The 21991-nt window shown below is 38.0% G+C and overlaps 1 protein-coding gene across 3 annotated transcripts in view; it reads left to right on the forward strand.

Moving 5' to 3' along the window:
- The window catches only part of LOC136874391 (protein bunched, class 2/F/G isoform), a 565875-nt gene that overhangs the window by 504360 nt on the left and 39524 nt on the right, over positions 1-21991 (forward strand). For all 3 annotated transcript variants that reach the window (XM_067148028.2, XM_067148031.2, XM_067148029.2), the window contains exons 5-6: positions 5712-5898; positions 11390-11534. In XM_067148028.2, coding sequence (XP_067004129.2) covers positions 5712-5898; positions 11390-11534 — 332 coding nt within the window. The remainder of the gene's footprint in view (positions 1-5711; positions 5899-11389; positions 11535-21991) is intronic.

A 21991-nucleotide genomic window follows, 5' to 3' on the forward strand; every position in this document is an offset into this window, starting at 1 on the left:
GCAGATCTGGGTAGGAGTGGTCAACATGGCACCATAAAAAATAAAAAATTATAATTGTTCATGGCGTCGACCTCTGTAGATCTTTTGCCACTACTTTCGACATATGATACGAACCTGTGCGTAAGTGGAATTGCGGAAGTCTAGAGTGTTGAATGTGAGGCAAGGAGTGTTAAGGACGACACAAACACCCAGTCCCCAGGCCAGGGATATTAATCATTTACAATTAAAAAACCCTGACCCAGCCGGGAATCGAACCCGGGGCCGCCGGGTGACAGGCGGATGCATTGCCCCCTACACCGAGGGCCGGACATGTCACCATACTACTGTTCGATAACAAATTTTATCAACATATGGTATCAGTGATGCTCTTGTTGGTAGCAAGTCTTCTCCTCGAGTTTCTCTTTTTGTGAACATCCACCACCTCAGTTCTCCAATGTTTGATATATTTGTGCCAGGGAAATAGACTTGATATATGAACTTTTCTATTAAAAGTCCGTCATTGTCAAGAAAATTTTCCAAGCTTCCAAGTTTGCTAACATTTTCAAGCATTTTTCATCATCTGCTTTACTAAAGACTTTTTAAAACGAGGTTTTTGCTTTTCTTTTGCCAATGCTCCTGTGGTGTCACTTCCAAACAATGCATGCTTGCCTAGTAATGCTGAAGTTTTCTTTGGGCCCAGGGAATCGGTTATTTTGCTGAGACCGATCATTCTTGAATTTTGACCAACTCCAGTTACAAACATAGTGTCTAGTGGAAAGAGCTTGGACCACATAATGCAAGGACAAAGACATCTGTATCAGGTTGGTAAATATGAAGCTGTGTGGCACCACGGCGACAGGCGAACGTGGAATGTAAAATGATGTTCGTATCTGCCTCCTCATGATTGCTTTTGAGTTCATATGTTACAATAGCCATTGAAGATTTTGTTGTTTCCCTCCAAGATACAAATAAACACTTGTTTCTTTCAGCTGCATACTTTATTGCTTTCTTGGATAAGTAAGCTGATAACTCATCTTTAGTCTTGGTGTGCGATAACAGTAACTTCATAGCAATGTTTCCAATGTACTTTGTATCACTTATCTTGTACTGGAGTGGTTGTATGTTGCCAGTTCTTTTCTTACGCATAGAATATTTCAGTGAATCTTCTTTGTATTTGTTGAAGACCAAGTGGGTTTTATCATAAAGTGATAGTGTATATTCCATTTTTCTGTTGTCCGGCTCCATGGCTAAATGGTTAGTGTGATGGTCTTTGGCCACAGGGGTCCCAGGTTCCATTCCCAGGAATTTTAACCATCATTGGTTAATTTTTCTGGCACAGTAGCTGGGTGTATGTGTTGACTTCATCTTTCATCCTTATCATGACGCACAGGTCTCCTACAAGTGTCAAATCAAAAGACCTCCACCTGACGAGCCGAACATGTCCTAGGACACTCTCGGTACTAAAAGCCATACGCTATTTCATTTCATTTTTCTGTTAAATTCTTTTGCAAGATCACTGCAGGTTTTAACAGTAGGTGCTTTTTTCATGGCTTGTACTTCTACCATATCATCAAGAATTACTACCGTGCGTTTATTAGATGTATCTACTACTGAAGAATGGTTTGAAGTGACAGGTATCTGATTTGCTAGTGGCTGCAGGTTATCAGTTATGTTTCCCCCCAGCCCCAACTTCACAAGTAGCAGTGAATTTATCTTCTAGTAGTTTCATCAGTTTAGATTTATTAGCACACAGTAACTGTGTGTTGATTGAGGTACAGCAGAAAATTCATAAGTACCCAGTGACTCCTTCAGATTGATACAGGTTGACTTTATGACACAAGCATCAAACGTGTAAACAGCGATCGATCTGCCTTTAGTTTTACAATTGTTTCTCCCACTTTTGTTGATACTTTCTTGAAAGCAGATCTATAATTTTTAATTTAACCTGCTTTATTTTTCACCCAGAATTATGTTAAGTCAGACTCAATCCACTCAGTTTTGAAGATGACGTACAACTCTTTCCCAAGTGCTGACATTCTTGTTGCATCAATCTGGATATCTTGGCTGAAAATAGCATTTGTGCTGATATTGATAAGATCGTTACCCCCGTATGACATCGGGTCCATTGAATTACTCAGGGCATTGAAGACTGTGGTCACGTCAGAAAGTTGACGCTTCGACTTTGATGTTGTAAGATTGTGATGATGTGAGCATATTCTGTCATTCCCATCAAGCCTTTTGCTTCTGTGACTAGCCTTGACTATTCAGGAGCGATAAAAAGAACCTTGCCAGTGCACTTCTCTTTTAGGTAATATTTACAAGAGGACCTGCTACCTTCAGTACTCTATTTTGGTGTTCTAGAGCCTCGTCTGCACCCAAATCACAAAATGGTATCTTACTCTTGTTTACTACCCAGTTTCCTTTCATGAACTCTTCGCAGAGATTTAGGTTTGTCTTTTCTATCTGCCTTATGTTAGCTAAATGATGATGATGGTGCTTGTTGTTTTAAGGGGCCTAACATCGAAGGTCATTGGCCCCTATTAGCTAAATATCAAGCAATCAAAGTTTCACAGTTTCTTAAATCAAGAGCAAAGAAATATCTGACAAAATCTTCCAATGAGGCTAGATGTAGCTCCCAATTACCAGTTCTTAAGATCGTATGTAACTAAACATAGTCCCAACCACTTCCATGTATTGGCAAGCAGCTTTAAAGGTGGGTTTGTGCTCTTTTTCAGCATTATCAAACTCCTCCATTTTAGACAATATTTTCCAGTTGTTTAGAGGAAAAACAGTCTGCTTGTGAACTGAATTCATATCTGTAACGTTGCCTGTTTGCAGGGCAGCAATCAACGTTTTGATCTCCCTATCAATTCCTCTTTTATACCTTCATTATAGGTAGAAAATAAGTCAGTATAGCATTTAAATAAAGCAAGCAGAAGTGTTGAATATGCTTGATTTCCTCATCTCACATGCTTCCCTGCCAGGATTTGTGACATTACTGAATTGCCATATAAATCACATAAAGCACATTCAAGTCCTGTACTTTCTACAAATGTACTTATTGCTCTTAGCATTGCCATTACTGTGTGCAATTCACCTGGTCTCAACACCATTTTGCCATTGTTTTACAATTGTTAAATTGCTAAATGATAAACTGGTTTATAAAGGCCAAGGTTTCAAAAAAGGCAACAGTTTCTTAATCTGAACTTACAATGGCGGTTGTCACTCTTTCCAACCTTTCCATACACGTTGGCTGTGTGCAATATATGGACAATAAATGTAGTAAATTATGTACTACATTTATTGCAGATAAACAGGGCAATAGGCTATATAGTCTAGGTAATAAATTTAGACTAATAAATATGTTTCATCTAGGAAAACTGGCATATAACTCACAAACGTTAAGAGATGAAAAGGACTAAATTTGTTCGTTGGATCATGGAAATCAGAAAATGTTCAATGCACATTCTGCATATGAGCACTCTGGAATGGAATAAATGTCACATATGATGGCCATCTTCGATTTATGACGTCATTAAAACCAAATGGTGCAATTTTAAGGTAAACACCTGGTACTAAACTATTATGTAGCATACAATAAAGCAATTCCACATAGTTGCAACTTCTCTTCACAAAAAATCCCATAGAGTAGGTAAATGTGCCTTATGCTCCTGGACTACAAGTTCTTCATTGGCCTAATCATTGTGGAATTTGAATTGACTGTGATAATATTAAATGCAGAGAATAGTTTCCTTGCTGGTTTGAGTAGAAATTATGTAGAATACAGTGTACTTCAGTAATTCAAACCTTGCAAATTCAATATTTTGGATAATCCAATCAGGATCCGTGATGGAAGAAAAAAATCCCACTTGTAATTTAAAGAAACTATTTAATCGTAGTGCTGTGATTAAAAATTATTACTTAAGCAAGAATTTATTTTAATCAAAATGCTGTTTGCCCAACCCTTGTCCCGTTTCTCTACGGGGTCGGCTATGAGTGAGATGAATCTGTCGTGGCGGGATTTTATAATCGGATGCCCTTCCTCACATCAATCTCGTCAGAGGAGTTAATGAGATAAAATGAATTATGTGATATATGATAGTAGGAAGGGAGAGGGTGAAACCTGGTACCAGCACATAGCCTACTCCTGTTGAATAGCAACAAGCCGTCTGCTCACGGCTTAACTTCACCATCGGATGGATGAATCACCATCAACAGCGTCTTATGCCTTCACTCCATATGAGCACTGCAGAGAGGTTTGGAATTTAATCCAGGCTTTTGGCATGCAATCTAGTGATTAGAAATTGTATATCTTGGATACCACCTCTCCTACCCTGCTGGTCAACATACTGATGATGACATTTTTTCGACCAACGGGACTAGAACTGGCTAGCCACGGTGTCAGAATGTTTATACTTCATTGCCTTAATGATCATGGCCACCAGGCAGGCTAAATTTGTTAGAATCCAAATACAGTAGAGTAAAAGCTAGTACACTGTAGCTCAAATTAAAGTATAAAATGAAATAAATTCAGTCATTCACCGGGGTCAGGAATGGTATGAATGAAGCCCGTATCTAGTGGTAAGGATAGGAATTGTGCCAGCTGCCGAAGCCTGTCGCACTCCTCTGGAGTAATGATTAATGACTGGCAGATGAAATGAAATAATATTAGAGAGAGTTGCTGGAACGAAGGATGACAGGGAAACCCAGAGTACCTGGAGAAAAACCTGTCCCACTTCCGCTTTGTCCAGTACAAATCTGACATGGAGTGACCGGGATTTGAACCACAGAATCCAGCCATGAGAGGCCGGCGCTCTTGCCTAAGCCACGGAGGTTCCTCAAATAGAAGTCAAGCTATAAAACAGAAACAACAAATACTGTAAGCAAATTTGTATTATATTCTGTATTGTTATTACAAAACATGTTTATTGCATAAATACTGTGTTAGTGTATTTTCCTCTCAATTTAGGAAACACTCACATTTGTATGAAAACACAGTAACTTCTACTTAACTAGAAATAACATTAGTTTCCTTTTGATGTGAAAAATAAACCTGCTGCTGCCTTGTGGCAGCTAATAGAGTGTCAGAAAAAAGTTTAAGACCACCCGTTCAAATCAGTTTATTTGGTGCCGGTCTTATACTTCTTTCAATTTCATCTTCATTGGTTAATTAGGGAATAATCTACATTACAATACAATTATTTTGTTATGAGGAGAAATACTCTAGCTGAAATGGCTCAAAAGCTGTATTTTTTAAGTTTTAAGAAATAACATACAATTGCACATCTCATCTTGAAATAAACATAATAGTTAAAAAATGGGATAAAATAAAATTATGTTTTTGTTTTTCTAAGACATTTACAAATGGTATTTCAACAAAAGCATTGGAAAGAATTATAAAAATGATCAACTTTAATTTTATGGGGGTTCAATATTTTTGAAATTAGAGCATTTCAAATTCCCTGCCTTCCATAAAGGTTGGCAACATGTGTTCCTTCTGATGTTATAAACACTATTTATGTTAGTTGACACCCCTGCTTCATGAATTTTCACCAGTTTGAAATACACTAAAAAGAAAATATCAACATTACCCCCTTCTAGTCCTAATTTGAAAAACATTTAATCCCCAAAATTTAAGTTGCACTGAAATACCATCTGTAAGATCTCTTAGTTTTGTTTTATCCCATTTTTGATTTGTATACAGAGCTTAAATATCCACAATTTTGTTGCAGATCAAGCTCTGCGGAGGCTGTTGTCTAGCGTGTGCTGTCCTGTGCGTGGTGGTGACGATCACCACAACCGTGATCCACATGAACAGACTGCAGACTCTACGAGAATGTGTGTACACACAGAAGACTCAAACATGTACCTGCTACTCTTTCATTCACGAGCCCTCTGCTGTCGAACGGGGAGACGAAGGTAAGTCTGGACTTGGAAAACCATGTTCCCATTATTATGCATAGGCTTTTATAGTAATTTTTACTCTCCAAAAATTGTGCAGGAGGCACAGGTTGGAACAAAATAGTTAGAAATGGCTGTGGAAGTAAGGAGAAATTGAAGGAACTTAGTTAGAAATTGAATCTAGCAAAGAAGTCAACTAAGGATAACATGATGGCAAGCATAATTGGCAGTCATACAAATTTTAGTGAAAAATGGAAGGGTATGTATAGGTACTTTAAGGCAAAAACAAATGCCAAGAAAGACATTTCAGGAATCATTAATGAACAAGGAGAGTGTGTATGTGAGGATCTTCAAAAGACAGAAGTATTCAGTCAGCAGTTTGTAAAGATTGTTGGTTACAAGGATAATGTCCAGATAGGGGAGGTGACACACACTAAAGAAGTATTAAAATTTACCTGTGATAACAGCATTTGAAATGAGATACAAAAGTTGAAAACTAGAAAAGCAGCTGGAATTGATAAGATTTCTGGGAATGTACTAAACACAATGGGTTGGGATATAGTACCATATATGAAGTAATTTGATTATTGTTTACATGAAGGAACTACACAAAATCAATGGAGAGTTGCTATAGTAGCCCCTGTGTATAAAGGAAAGGGTGATAGACATAAAGCTGAAAATTTCAGGCCAGTCAGTTTGACATGCATTGCATGTAGGCTTTGGGAAAGCATTCTTTCTGATTATATTGGACATGTCTGCAAAAATAATAATTGGTTTGATAGAAGACAGTTTGGGGTTAGGAAAGGTTATTCCACTGACGCTCAACTTGTAAGATTCCAGCAAGATATAGCTGACATCTTGGATTCAGGAGGTCAAATGGACTGTATCGTGATTGACCTATCTAAGGGATTTGATAGGGTAGATCATGGAAGAATATTGGCAAAAATGAGTGCAATTCAACTAGACAAAAGAGTGACTGAACAAGTGGCTATATTTTTAGAAAATAGAACTCAGAGAATTATAGTAGGCGAAGATTTAACTGACTCTGTAATAATGAAGAGGGGAATTCCTCAAGGCAGTATTATTGGACCTTTATGTTTTCTTATATACTATATAAATGATATGAGTAAAGAAGTGGAATTAGAGATAAGGCTTTTTGCAGATGATGTTATTCTGTATAGAGTAATAGATAAGTTACAAGATTGTGAGCAACTGCAATATGACCTCAATAATGAATATTGAATTTTCACGACCACATTGTAATCAAAATCAACTTTCAACCTATTAGGTCGTGTTACGTACATTTAGTACATGTCAAAGAGATGTTTAGTACAGAACAAAAATGGCCAACCTGACACCAGTGGGATCCGAACCTACAACCTCCCGATTTCGCATCGGTTGCTCCCACTAGTGTCAGGTTGGCCATTTTTGTTCTGTACTTAACATCTCTTCAACACGTACTAAATGTACATAAAACGACCTAATAGGTTGAAAGTCAATTTCGATGACCTCGATAATGTTGTGAGATGGACAGTAGGCAGTGGTATGATGAATAACAATGTTGAAAGTCAGGTTGGGGTACGTGAATGAACCGTATCCATGAAATTTTATTATAATTTTTGTCCTAAATGGAAGATAATAATTGCTTTTAAGAAAATTAAGAGTAAAATTAGTGCTAAATTAATAAATATGATTATTACTAGAGAAATATATACATACATACTTTGTTACATTAAGACTATGAATTTTACTATGTCACAGCGCTTCAGTATGTCATTTGTTCATGTAACACTTTTGTGTGTAAAGTCTTTGCTCACTTAACTTCTTTGAACTTCTTTGCTTTGCTTTGCTTTGCTTTGCTTTGCTTGATGTTACTTGATGAGGTGAGTTGTTGACTTGTGCTCATAACTCATTATTTAGTACAATTATTGGTCCAGGGATTATGCTATTTTTCTTTCAACAAAAATCATTTTTGTGTTATTTACGATATTCTTTTCACCTCCATTTTCCCATTTGAACTGCCCACGCTAGTCATGATGGACAAGGATATTGAGAATTCACAGACACAGCATTTCCATTCGTCGATGCTAGCCCAGGATCTCAGGAAGGAAACAAAAGATGGAATGATGAAGCGGAATGCCACAGAAGAGAGTCATGTCTACAGCAAAATAGTCGCCTTAGTTACGTATCTATATTTCTCTAGTAATAATGGTACTTATTAATTTACCGCTAATTTTACTGTTGATTTGTGCGAAAGCAATTATTATCCTCCATTTAGGACAAAAATTACAATGAAATTTCATGGATACAATTCGTTCATGTAACTGTCAGGTTGTGAGTTTCACTAATAGGAAGAGTCCCCTCGGTTTTAATTACTGCGTTGATGGGGTGAAAGTTCCTTATGGGGATCATTGTAAGTACCTAACATAAGGAAAGATCTTCATTGTGGTAATCACATAAATGGAATTGTAAATAAAGGGTACACATCTCTACACATGGTTATGGGTGTATTTAGGTGTTGTAGTAAGTATATAAAGGAGAGGGCATGTAAGTCTCTGGTAAGACCCCAACTAGAGTATGGTTCTAGTGTATGGGACTCACACCGGGATTACTTGATTCAAGAACTGAAAAGAATCCAAAGAAAAGCAGCTCGATTTGTTCTGAATGATTTCCAACAAAAGGGTAGCATTACAAAAATGTTGTGAAGTTTGGGCTGGTAAAACTTGGGAGAAAGGAGACGAGCTGCTCAACTAAGTGGTATGTTCTGAGCTGTCAGGGGAGAGAGAGCGTGAAATGACATTAGTAGATGAATTATTTTGAGTGGTGTCTTAAAAAGTGGGGAAAGATAACAGTATGAAGATAAAGTTGGAATTCAAGAGGACAAAATGGGGCAGATATTTGTTTATAGGAAGGGGAGTTAGGGATTGGAATAATTTACCAAGGGAGATGTTCTATAAATTTCCAATTTCTCTGCAATAATTTAAGAAAAGGCTAGGAAAACTACAGATAAGGAATCTGCCACCTCGGCAACTGCCCTAAATGCTGGTCGGTAGTGATTGATGATTGATGTTTCATTTGTAATTTACTTCTTGAAATAGAACTGTAACCGTTAGATTCTAGTAATCAAACTGCATTGCATGGAAGCAGAAAGAGAAAAAAGTGACGATGAAGATAACTTTTTCAGTTCTACTACATCGAAAAAAGTAGGTTCACCAGTATAGGATGAGGAACTTTCAATCTCTCCCGTACTTCCCAAGACATCAAACTGCTGGGGGGTGTTCTTAAAATTAAACACAGTTACTCACTCCTTCAAGTGCCCCTGCAGAGTGTCTTTCAAGCTAAGATGCACTTTCGCCCTAGAGGTTGAGGCTTAGCAATGAGAATTTTAAGAACCAGATATTCTGTAAAGTACATGGGTGATTTTAAACTCTAAATGTCACTACCTAAAATACCTGATGGGGAAAAATCGTTTTGACAGGCCAAAGTCTCATCTTTAGTCTCACTTAGTAATGAAATAAAATGAAATGAAATGGTGTATGGCGTTTAGTGCCGGGAGTGTCCAAGGACAAGTTTGGCTCGCCAGTTGCAGGTCTTTTGATTTGACACCCCTAGGCGACCTGCGTGTCGTGATGAGGATGAAATGATGATGAAGACGACACATTCACCCAGCCCCCGTGCCAGCGAAATTAACCTATTATGGTTAATATTCCCGACCCGGCCGGGAATCGAACCCGGGGCCCCTGTAACCAAAGGCCAGCACGCTAACCATTTAGCCATAGAGCCGGACACACTTATTGATGGTAGCCACTTATTGTGTCTATGCTGTCAGAAAACACAAGAAGATTCTTTTTTATGCAAACTTTGGTATCATTTCAGCCCTATGCAAAGAAAATATCAGTGATTTCCAGAAGCGGCAATTAGGGGGGGGGGGGAGGGGAGTACTAACCCCCCACCCCTTTGTGAAGAAAATATTACATTTTTATTCCATTTCAGCTGACTGAAACTAGGAATTACTTCTTTTAAAATTTGTACCAGCCTGTTGCCTTATGAGCTAATTCTTTCTTTTATTTTCTTTAATTATTAACAAAATTTTAGAAGATATATGCGCAAAATTTCGTTCATTGCGGCTAACCGATTTGTTAAGCACCACAACAAGTAGTGGAGACTTTGCATGTGCTGTTAGGAAGGGTAGTGGGGTTATATATTTTTTGCCAAGGTCATGGACACTGAGGTATGATTCACCCACTTGCCGTGCACATTCATCAATCTGGCAGTCTCTTTAGTGTCTGTCAGTTTCTTTTTTTTTTTTTTTTTTTTTTTTTTTTTAATGCTATTTGTTCAGGGTGTCGACCCATGTGGATCTTTTGCCACTACTGGCACCATATTGTATGAACCTGTGTGTAATTGGAATGGCAGTAGTGTGGAATGTTGTGTGTGAAGAAAGGAAGATTAAGGACGTCACAAACACCCAGTCCCCAGGCAAGGGATATTAATCATTACAATTAAAAACCCCTGACCCAGCCGGGAATTGACTAACATGCTCTCTCTCTTTCTATTCATTAATTTTATCTAATTTATCTAACATTTATTCAGGTTAACTTCACGGACACCGCAATGAATTGTGAATTTATACCAGCCAAATTAAGAACGTGTCAGTTTTAACCATATCTTCATGTGCCATCCTGACAATGTCCAACAGCATTTCAGCATGATTTTAACAAACACTATGGGAATATTTTATTTTATTTCGATGTGGAAACACCATCTAGTATTTCTGTGTCAGCTGGTGGTTATTTACAGTGGCATCCAGTGGCTTGCATACTGCTAACACCACTCAAGTAGATTTGGTGAATGATGATCTGATTACAGAATCAACACTTACCAGTTCCCATTTTGCAATTGAAATTGTAATGATTAGCAGTGATGGAACTAACAGTTCTATGAATATCAATACAAGAAAGTCTGGATGTTGAGCATACTCCAGATGCTAAGTATTTAGAGCCTAATTTATTTTTCAGATTTTACACTTAGTTCACCCCAGATTTTTATGTTAATGTGGTTGTACATTAGCTTTCATGTCAATTGTGTGTTTTTACATTTGTTCATTTAATAGATGTATTACATTAAGGCTAAAGATGGCCAGCCAAGGCCAAAACTAGTCCCTAGTTTAGTAATGTAATTTCAGTAATATTGCATAATACAGTATTGAGAAAGGTGGACCATATGATATTAATTTAATAATTATTGTTATTGTGATCACAATTCAGTATGAATAAAAACCACGAAGTTTATATCCTATGACAGTATTTTTGTGTCTATTAATGGATAGATAAAGATGTATAAGTCTACACGTTATTCATCTTTAGTTTTGTGGTATATGTATTTATCTTACAAGGAATTTTCTTAAACTTTTTATTCAGTTATATCTGTTAAACATAATGGTATTAAATAGAGTTTTATATCAGCTATAATTCTGAAATTTCTTGGGAATTTTTTTTTGTTTGAACAGGAGTGAGATATGTATTCAACTCGACTCCAGACTGCGAAGTTATCCACGGAGCCTTGTATTCATGTCTTCGGGCTATGTTTGGCCTGTCTGTCATTGGCATCCTCATCTGTATCTTCTCATGCATGCTAGTTTATCAACTGTTAAGGTAAGGTCATACTTTCTCTTAGGTATGTTTTAAAACTGTAATTTTTAATTGAAGGAATTACCGTGACCAGCAAAAAAAAAAGGAAAAAGAAATGTGGATCACTTAAATTTTCAGTTAGTCATGCCATACTCAGCAGGTGCCAGTGCTAGTTTCTTGTGCACTACTTCACTGAGAATACATCTGGAGAACTTCCAGTCATAGCATTTTCATAGCTGCCAGTGTCTTACTGAACAGTTGAGAAATTGTCATTGTTAAAGTTATGTACAGTATTAAAGTTGAGATACTAAATGTTGGTGCCTATCGGATGCCATGCAACTTAACCTTCTGTCCTTTTGACATAAATATGCCTTATGGCTGAGGGTTATCTGAAATTAGCGGTACAAAATAAGTGATGCGATGTTACCTAGCAACTGTGCAGACTGTGATATGAAGTATTGATGGATGGCCATGACTGAGAGACATAGAGACGGGCCTCATCTCATCGTACTCAACAGAACTGATTATTTACTTTGCGGTAGTTTCATAAGTCCTGAGTCAGTTTCCTCCCTTTCAGAGCTCTGAATCCTACACTTGTCATTGCCAAATTTCATACAAATATCTCTAAAAAATTATTCATTAGATGCATGTTTTTTTTTTTTTTTTTGCTACAGTGGAACCTCGGATTGCAAGTAACTTGGTCTACAAGTGTTTTGCAAGACGAGCAAATATTTTAAATAAATTGTGACTTGATAAGCGATTGAGATTTTGCAATACGAGCGTCACGATTACGTACGTTTTTACCTCCCCTGTGCCTTTGTTTTCCCCTCCCCCTGCCACTTACTTTCCTGGGAAAGTGTGTGTAATCATTTCCCGCACTGGACTTCAGTTGGCATGCCTCGCTCGCATAGTCAACACCGTATGAGTGTTCTTGTTTTGTTTCTGTCATCTGTGATATAACTGTTCTGCATCGATGGGCCCTGTGAATGAAAAGAAGGCTAAAAAGGAATTCGGTCGGAAGAAGGAGATGATTACAGTGGATGAATCTGTTCAATGACAATGCAATGTCACATTTTCATGAAATCCTCAAAAAGAGGCAAAAGCAACAGTCATTGGACAGGTTCTTCGTTAAAGTTGCACGAAAAGAAAACGCTTCCAATGAGCCAACCGATAGCAGTGATTCTGTTAGTGAAATTCGTGCTACACACTAACTCTTCTGATGTCATCTCTCGTCTCCCTCACACCAACAATGATTCTATTGTAAGGTAAAGTGCAGTTTAATTGTTTTACGTTATATTTTGTTTTAGAAATGTTATGCGAATAAATGTTTTTTGTGTTGTGGACGAATCATCCGAGTTTCAATAGTTTCTTATGGGAAAATTTGCTTTGATATACGAGCGATTTGGATTACGAGCATGTTGCCGGAATGAATTATGCTCGCAATCCAAGGTTCCACTGTATTTGCTTTACGTTGCACTAACACAGATAGGTCTTATGGCGATGATGGGTCAGGAAAGGCCTAGGAATGGGAAGGAAGTGGCCGTGGCCTTAATTAAGGTGCAGCCCCCAGCATTTGCCTGGTATGAAAATGGGAAACCACGGAAATCCATCTTCAGGACTACCGACAATGGGGTTCGAACCCACTATTTTCCAGATGCGAGCTCACAGCTGCATGCTCCTAACCGCATGGCCAACTGGCCCGGTGCAAATAAATGAGTTGATCTCAATTTGAGTTTCATTTATTGAAAGACATATCCTTTGATTTTCCCAACAGGAAGTTTGACACAAGTTTATTATGGCTGATAAGCATTAGTTTTTGATCTAAACAATTCTAGTGACTCAGAAACAGTGCACATTTTTCTTAATAACAATATGGGGTGAGCATGTCATGTCACATCAGAGATTGGAAATTGTGTATTGCCTTAAGCAATTTAGTGTATCAACAAGGTGGAAAATTTAAAAAAAAAAAATTTTAATTTAAAAAAATACTTTACCGAGCTCGATAGCTGGAGTCACTTAAGTGCGGCCAGTATCCAGTAACAACAAATTACATTGACTGTACCCTGTCCACATTATTCTCATCATCGAAGGTCAGTGTTAAGTTCCTTTTACAATATTTTAGAATATTTTTAAAAAGCTGCAAATTTTTGTAGTTTCATTGAATTTCAGTAAATTCAGTGAATTTCAGCTGTATGCACGTGTCTTTTCTGGTTTCACTAAGAGATGGCACCAGCGAACAGTACGCAGCATATGAATTTGACACATACGTCAGTTTGTTTGTCTGACATTAACCTAATTGAAATAAGTGAGTTAAATCCACCTTTTCAATACAATATTTGTATTGTATAAAAAAAGATGGATTTAAACTCACTTATTTTAATTTGGTTTAATCAAAGTTCAATACAGACCCATAAAATGAAATTCATTTCTTTAGATGACAGTAACCTACCAACACACACACACACACACACACACACACACACACACGCTAGGCAAACACTAGCATCTGTGTTGTATCGTTCAGTGATCATGTTGACATGTGTGCCTGAAAACGAACATTTGCAGCACGCATTAATTTTCTTATTTAATCAAAGGAAAATGGCTGTGGAAAATCATCGATTGCTGGTAAATAAAAAATGAAATGGCGTATGGCTTTTAGTGTCGGGAGTGTCCGAGGACATGTTCGGCTCGCCAGGTGCAGGTCTTTTGATTTGACGCCTATAGGCGACCTGCGTGTCATCATGAGGATGAAATGATGATGAAGATGATACATATACCCAGCCCCCATGCCAGCAAAATTAACCAATGATTGTTAAAATTCATGCCCCTGCCAGGAATCGAACCCGGGACCCCTGTGACCAAAGGCCAGCATGCTAATCATTTAGCCATGGAATCGTTTGCTGGTAGAAACATATGATATACACACTCCATCGATTAGAACATGTGAGACATGGTTTCAACAATTTAAACATGGTGATTTCAATGTGAAAGACAGTGCGTTCTGGTAGACCACAAAAGTGCGAAGACAAGCAATTGCAGGCATTACTGGATGATGACCCAATTCAGACTCAATGCTATTGCAAAAAAATTATTAATTTAAATCACACATTGATCAAAAGACAACTGGAATGGGCCAGAAGACATGGCAAAGTGATTTTGTTACACGACAATGCGCCGTCTCACACAGCAAAACCAGTGAAAGACACCTTGAAATCACTTGGATGGAACATCCTTCCGCACCCGCCGTACTTCCCTGACTTGGCGCCACCTGACTATCGCCTCTTCACATCGGTGGGGCACGCGCTCACATAGCAGAACTTTAGCAATTTCAAGGAAGTTGTAAAATGGCTCGACGAATGGTTTGCCACAAAAGACAAGCACTTTCTCTGGCATGGTATTCATAACTTACCTGAAAGATGGATAAAGTGTGTAGAAGCTGATGACCAATATTTTGAATAAACAAGAAATGAATTTCCCTTGAAAATTACATGTTTTCTTTACCCAAAAAGAAAAAGGCAAAACCTTATGCGTACACCTGGTAAAGGAACACAATCTTAATACACAATCTTGCAACTGAATACTGTCCTGCTTCACTGACACTTTCCTCACACTAGCATTGTGTGTCTCCATCCCTGGCAGTGGTGACAGACTCCATGCATCGCAGCATGCTACCCACGAGATCCTGGATCATTTTCTACATAATGTTAATCCACTTCTCCAACAATGAGCCAATGACCTAGATTTTAGGCCCCTTTAAACAACAAGCACACCACTCCTCCAACAGTACTCATCTCATTTTGTTTAGGGTGTCAAAATAGGTGATCAATGGGATTGAGGTCTGGGCTAGTTCAGATTTTGTATCCCAACGTCGCAAACTAATTCTGACACACACAATTGATCGATCAATCATCATTGATCTACCTTTAAGACTATTGCCCAGGTGCCTGATTTATTATCAACTGTTCACCGTCTTTTCTTAAATGATTACAAAGAAAATTATTTACCAAACACTTTCCTTGATAAATTATTCCAATCCAAACTTCCACTTCCTGCAAATGAATATTTTCCCCAATTTGTCCTCATGAATTTCAATTTTATTTTCATATTATGATTACCTTAAAAAGATCCATTGAAGCCTATTCAACCCCTGATGTCATTCCATGCCTTCTCTCAACTGGCAGCTTAGTCGAGCAACTTATCTCATTATTCCCAAGTCTTACCAGCCCAAAGATTGAAAAATTTTCATAAAACTACTCTTTTCATAAATAGCCGGTCCCAAGTCTGGTTGAGAAAGGAGGAGGGACTCTGGTTACACCCTGTAAAGATCTAAATTCAGCAGGAGTAGTGACAAACACCAAATCATGAAGTAATCAGAGGGCAGGCTCAGGCTCTAAGGGGCAGCCCCCAACTGTGCTTTAGGGAATGTAGGCCAATAACCCACATCTATGAGAAAATATTATTACTGAAACCGCAACAAAGAAAAGCCGATCAGAAAAACAGAACCAATGGAGGACTTTTGTTGCAGCCCTTTGCTCCAAAAGGGGACACAGGATATAAGTCAGGTCACTCTTTTCATTGGTAATAAATTTCATATTATTATTCCGTATTTAAGAACAATATAATATAAACAAAAGCTTAAAGGTTTTCACCTATTCAATACTATTTATTCTAACCTAAACAAATTAGTTCCATATATTTGACGTAACTATTTTTGGTCTTGCTAGAGACCATCATCAGTCAAAATGATTAAAGTTAAGACAAGACATGAATTATAGATGGATATAATTTACGAATCAAGTGTGTGTTGTTGATATTCGGTGCAAAACAAGTAAAGACTTGAATGTTAAACACCATCACATCACACGTCTTGTGTAATTTCTCAAAGTTTCCTTCCAATTTGAAGAATGCACTTGGGTCATCTTTGAAGAGCACAGCACCAAGGTCCACAGTTGAGTTCAGGTATAGACATGGAAATTCTAATCATGCTGCTTGGTGCTGAGGAGTAAGCTGCACACCAGTGGTGGGCCTTCTTGACCTCAAATCGGCTTCCAGAAGTCTTTATCTTACATTCCTCTCACTTACACTGAAGTTATTTACTGCCCTAAGACAATTTCTGACCAGGACCATGGTAGTGTGGTGAAATGAAATGTCGTATGGCTTTTAGTGCCGGGATATCCCAGGACGGGTTCGGCTCGCCAAATGCAGGTCTTTCTATTTGACACCCGTAGGTGACCTGCGCATCGTGATGAGGATGAAATGATGATGAAGACAACACATACACCCAGCCCCCGTGCAGTAGGAATTAACCAATTAAGGTTAAAATCCCTGACCTGGCCGGGAATCGAACCCAGGACCCTCTGAACCGAAGGCCAGTATGCTGACCGTTCAGCCAACGAGTCGGACGGTAGTGTGGTGATATATGCCCTTTCCTTAACATCCTTACTGCGACTCCTAAATACACTCATTACCAAATGAAGAGGTAACTTTTATTTACTACCTTGTTAATGTGATTACCCCAACAAAGATCTTTCCTGATATTAACACCTAGGTACTTACAGTGATCCCCATGAGGCACTTTCACCCCATCAACACATTAATTCAAACTGGGATGAGTTTTCCTCTTAGTGAAATTTACAACCTGGCTTTTTATCCCATTTACCATCATACCATTGTCTGCTGCCCTTCTGACAACATTGAGGTTAAGGTCTTTTTTGTAGTCAGGTCACAATACTATTCTATACAATATAACACCATACGTGATTCCAGTTCTTTACTCTGTATATTTATAAAAGAACACAATGGTCTAACAATGGCTTGTGGGACTCCCCTCTCTTAATAATTACTGGATCATTAAGTGCTTCATCTCTTCTAATTCTCTAAGTTCTATTTTCTAGAAATGAAGCCACCCATTCAACTACTCTTTTATCTAGTTGAATAGCCTTCATTTTCTTGAGTAGTCTCCCATGAAAAAAATGAAATGGGGTATGGCTTTCAGTGCCGGGAGTGTCCGAGGACATGTTTGGCTCGCCAGGTGCAGGTCTTTCGACGTGACACCCAAAGGCGACCCGTGCGTCATGGTGAGGATGAAATGATGATGAAGACAACACATACACCCAGCCCCCGTGCCAGAGAAATTAACCAATTGTGGTTAAAATTCCCAACCCATGCCAGAAATCGAACCCGGGACCCCTGTGACCAAAGGCCAGCATGCTAACCATTTAGCCATGGAGCTGGACAGTAGTCTCCCATGATCTACCCCATCAAACTCCTGGGATAGGTCCATAGCGATATAGTCCATTGACCTCCTGAATCTAAAATATCTGCTATATCTTGCTGAAATCCTACAGGAGGAAGATGAAGGCATCAGTCCAAAATTTTTATTGCAAATGGAGCAAAGGGGTTTACATTCTCTGTTAACACTTCCTCAATGTATTGAGTGTATGATGACAAGTTCTGTATGCTCCTGAAAAAATTATACCACGCCAAACCATGATGGAGCCACCTCTAAAAGGTGTGCTCTCAGGGATATTTCAGGGTGAATATTGCTCCATACTCTCTCTCTCTCTCTCTCTCTCTACCATTAGGTGACCAGAAATAAAATTGCAGCTCATCTGTGAAGAGCACGACTACCATGATCCAAAGTTGAGTTCAGGTATTGACACGCAAATTCTAATCGTGCTGCTTGGTGCTGAGGAGAAGCTGCACGCCAGTGGTGGGCCTTCTTGACCTCAAATCGTCTTCCAGAAGTCTTCATCTTACATTCCTCTCACTTACACCAACGTTATTTACTGCCTAAAGACAATTGCTGGCCAGGACCGTGGTAGTGTGGCGATCTCGCAAGAAAACTTGTCATCCGTGGTAGTTCTAGACCTTTGTTGGCCTGATCCACATCATCTGTGATATTACTGAGTTTACAAGATTGTCTCAGAACATACCAGACACTTCTAAATGATGCACCAATCACATTAGCAGCACAACAAATGCTTAATCCATCCTCGATGAATGTGATAGCTCTTGTGGTGTCTTCTCGGCTAAGGGGCATCTTTAGTCAACAAATGTGAAAGAAAAACTGAATAGATTTTGTTACTTGTGACAAAATTATACCATATATTGATAATTCATTAATAGTTTCTGCACTGGTATCCCAGTAAAACCTCCTAAAATGACATCCAACTGTGTATGTTGGTGTTTACTTCTCTCCGATTCAATTTTTACAAAGTGATCCGATTATTATTTTTACTGGTCAATGTATAAAAATGTAATCATGAAAGGAGAAAGGAATGTTGTTCTCTAAAAAATAAATTAGTGTGTTATGATATTTCAGTGCTATTCATTGTCCACACATGTAGTTAACACCTTATCCTTTTGTCTGTATATGTCACATTTTCCAGCTGGACTGGTATCTTCAAGAAGAAAAAGTTGCCATGACTTTTGCCCCAACCCTCGTATTAGATACTAAATCTAAAATTTAATTTCTATCTGCTCTCCTTCTCTACAACAAGATCCATAGGTCTCATAAACTGAAGAGCATAAAAGATTTCCATACAACCGTAGTAATTTACTCCAATGATCCATGTCCCTCTGCCTAACTACCATTGCAGTTCCCTAACTGTGTACTAGGGATGTGACAGATTGTTACTTTCCAGTATCATGTTCCTGTGTATTTGCTACACTTTAGTATTTGGTTGGAGTATTAGGATATAAAAGTAACATAATACAAGTTGCAGGTTAACTTTTGGAAGGAACATTCCTTATACCTGCTGTCTCTTGTAGGCCCTAACCGCACCTTAATGAGTACTTATAGATAGTAGCAGTACTATATATTCATCTCGCTTTCTTCTCTCCCACTGTCCCTTCTGTTAGCTCATAACGCACATTCTTAACTATTCCTAAAAAAAAATGTTTCTAATGACCCATCTACATTCCAAGAACCAATACTTCGAAACCTTCATGTATAAAAAGCGTCATGGCTGCTATGTGCAATCGTAGATATCCAAGGATCTGTAGTTAAACAGACATTAGGACCAGACTTTATAAAATATGTTGATGAACGAGTGCCATATACACTTTAGATGCCGCCGGAATGGGTCATGAGAAAATAGCCCTACCAGGCAAGACATAAGCAAAGTTTAATCCAGTACTTTTTTTGTTATTTGTTTGTTTACGTTGCTCCAACACAGACTGATCTTACAGTGATGATGGGATAGGATAGGACAGGACTAGGTTGGAAGCAACCATGGTCTTAACTGAGGAACAGTCCCAGCATTTGTTTGATGTGAAAATGGGGAAACCACCGAATACTATCTTAAGGACTCTCGGCAGTGGGGTTCAAATCCACCATCTCCTGAATACAAGCTAACAGCTACGTAACACAAACCGTGTAGCCAACTCACTTTGTAAATCCAGTATAAAAGGCTCCAAAATTGTCGTTTGTCATTTATAGAAGGTTGTGTATATATGGTGTAAATAACAGTGTAGGTGGCTTTTTCAGCGTTTCTTTTTTTCTTTTCTGTATATCTCTCCTTCTCTTTTGTAATGGTAAAAATTGATAGCTTTTGCTGCACTGCCTCACAGGTTGCAGTTGATGACAATTTCAGAATGCACAGATTCACGTGATGGGACTTGCGATAGCTTTTTCAGGACATTATCAGAACTATATGAACCAGTAGAATTTTAATTTTTTAAAATTATTATTATTATTATTATTATTATTATTATTATTATTATTATTATTATTATTATTATTATTATTATTATTATTATTATTATTGAGTACCTTATTTCAATACGTGTCTAAGAAACTGTTTTCCAGTACCTAATGAGTTTTTGTTCACATAAATCACTCATTGTCCAGAACATGGAGTGAAACTCGAGATGCTAGGGGGGAAGACCACGTGTTACTGTGCCAAGGAACTACGCTACTGTATGTATAACCACCAGTAAGCCTAATGCGAAGCACTTCGAATAACTAAAGAATATCTGTAACCGACCAGCAAGTAACAGGATAGGAATATCAGTACTGCCACTAAACTGTTACAGAAGTATCGCTCGCACCTGCGCAGGAGTGCACGCTTAAAGCCAGCTGCTATGCTTCCTAATACCTGTTAGCCAATCAGAAACTCCCTACCATTCCCTTGGTTTTGCTGAGACATTTACTTTTGTACTAGGGTCTCCGGAGGAACATAATATTTCTGGAACAGCTTACTGTTATGGATTAGGATACATTATCGTGTTACGATATGTAACTCCAATCTCTACTGTGTACCAGTCCACATTCCTTCTTATGATGGTTCTTGATCAATTCCAACTACTTTAGTCTGGGTCTGTCTCTAGTTCTCCTTCCTTCATTCTTGACCTCTATCATCCACTTCAGCATCCTCCCTCTTTCATCCTCTTGACGTGTCCAAGCCATTTCAGTTTTCTTTCAATTCTGTTGGAAAGGTATTCCCCTCCAATTTGCTTCCTGATATCTCCATTTCTTGCTCTGTCCTTTCTTGTCTTTCCTATCGTACTGTTTAAAAATGTAATCTCGCTGACCTTGATTTTATTTGCCTGTCTTTTTGCCCTATTGCTGCATATCCCTTTCAGACCTGAAAGAAAACTGGCAGTGTGAATTTTTGTTTATACATCAAAAACTGACTAAAATGCTCTTAAATACATATATTTTTAGTTTATTCTATGAAATTAAAATTAACATCTGAGAAAAAGCACCCACACAATTGTGCATGTCAGGACTAATTCACTTCTTATAAAAAAGAAAAATTACCTCAGTGCATGTGAATATACATATGTACATGATCAGATGTTCTATTTTACAGTGTGGAACAATTAAAATCTTTGTTCAAACACAAGTATACATTATATTTTCTACACTGAGGACGAGTTTTGCTTTTACAGCCCTTTTGGCAGCAGCACCTTTTCGTCAGACCTGAAAGAAAACTGGAGGTGTGAATTTATTTTTGATGTCAAAAATTTACTAAAATGCTTCCAAATACACATGTTTACAGTTTATTTTACAAAATAAGAACTATCGTCAGAAAAACAGCACCCACACAATTGTGCGTGTTAGGACTTATATCACTACTTACAAAAAAAAATTACAAAAATTCAGCTCAGTACATGTGAATATACACATGTACATGATCAAATGTTCAATTTTACAGCGTGGAATGATTTAAAACAATTAAAATCTTATAGATTGCATTTCTCATGTAGAATACGAATTCTGCTTTCACAGTGCTTTTTGTAGCAGCACCCAGCACTCCTGCATGCATTGCCTGTAGGAAAACCTACCCTACACAATTGTGCATATCAACATTCAAAACCACATGATATTACGTACGATGTTATAAGTTCACAATTTTACATTTGCTAAACAATTTACACACTTCATGGATATTCAGTGAAGCTTCTAGATTAATATGAATGAAATAAATATTTACTTTAGGCTTTCCAGCTTCTCACCACCTTGCCAATAAACT

Source organism: Anabrus simplex, chromosome 5 (genome assembly GCF_040414725.1).
Source record: "Anabrus simplex isolate iqAnaSimp1 chromosome 5, ASM4041472v1, whole genome shotgun sequence".
Lineage (NCBI taxonomy): Eukaryota > Metazoa > Arthropoda > Insecta > Orthoptera > Tettigoniidae > Anabrus > Anabrus simplex.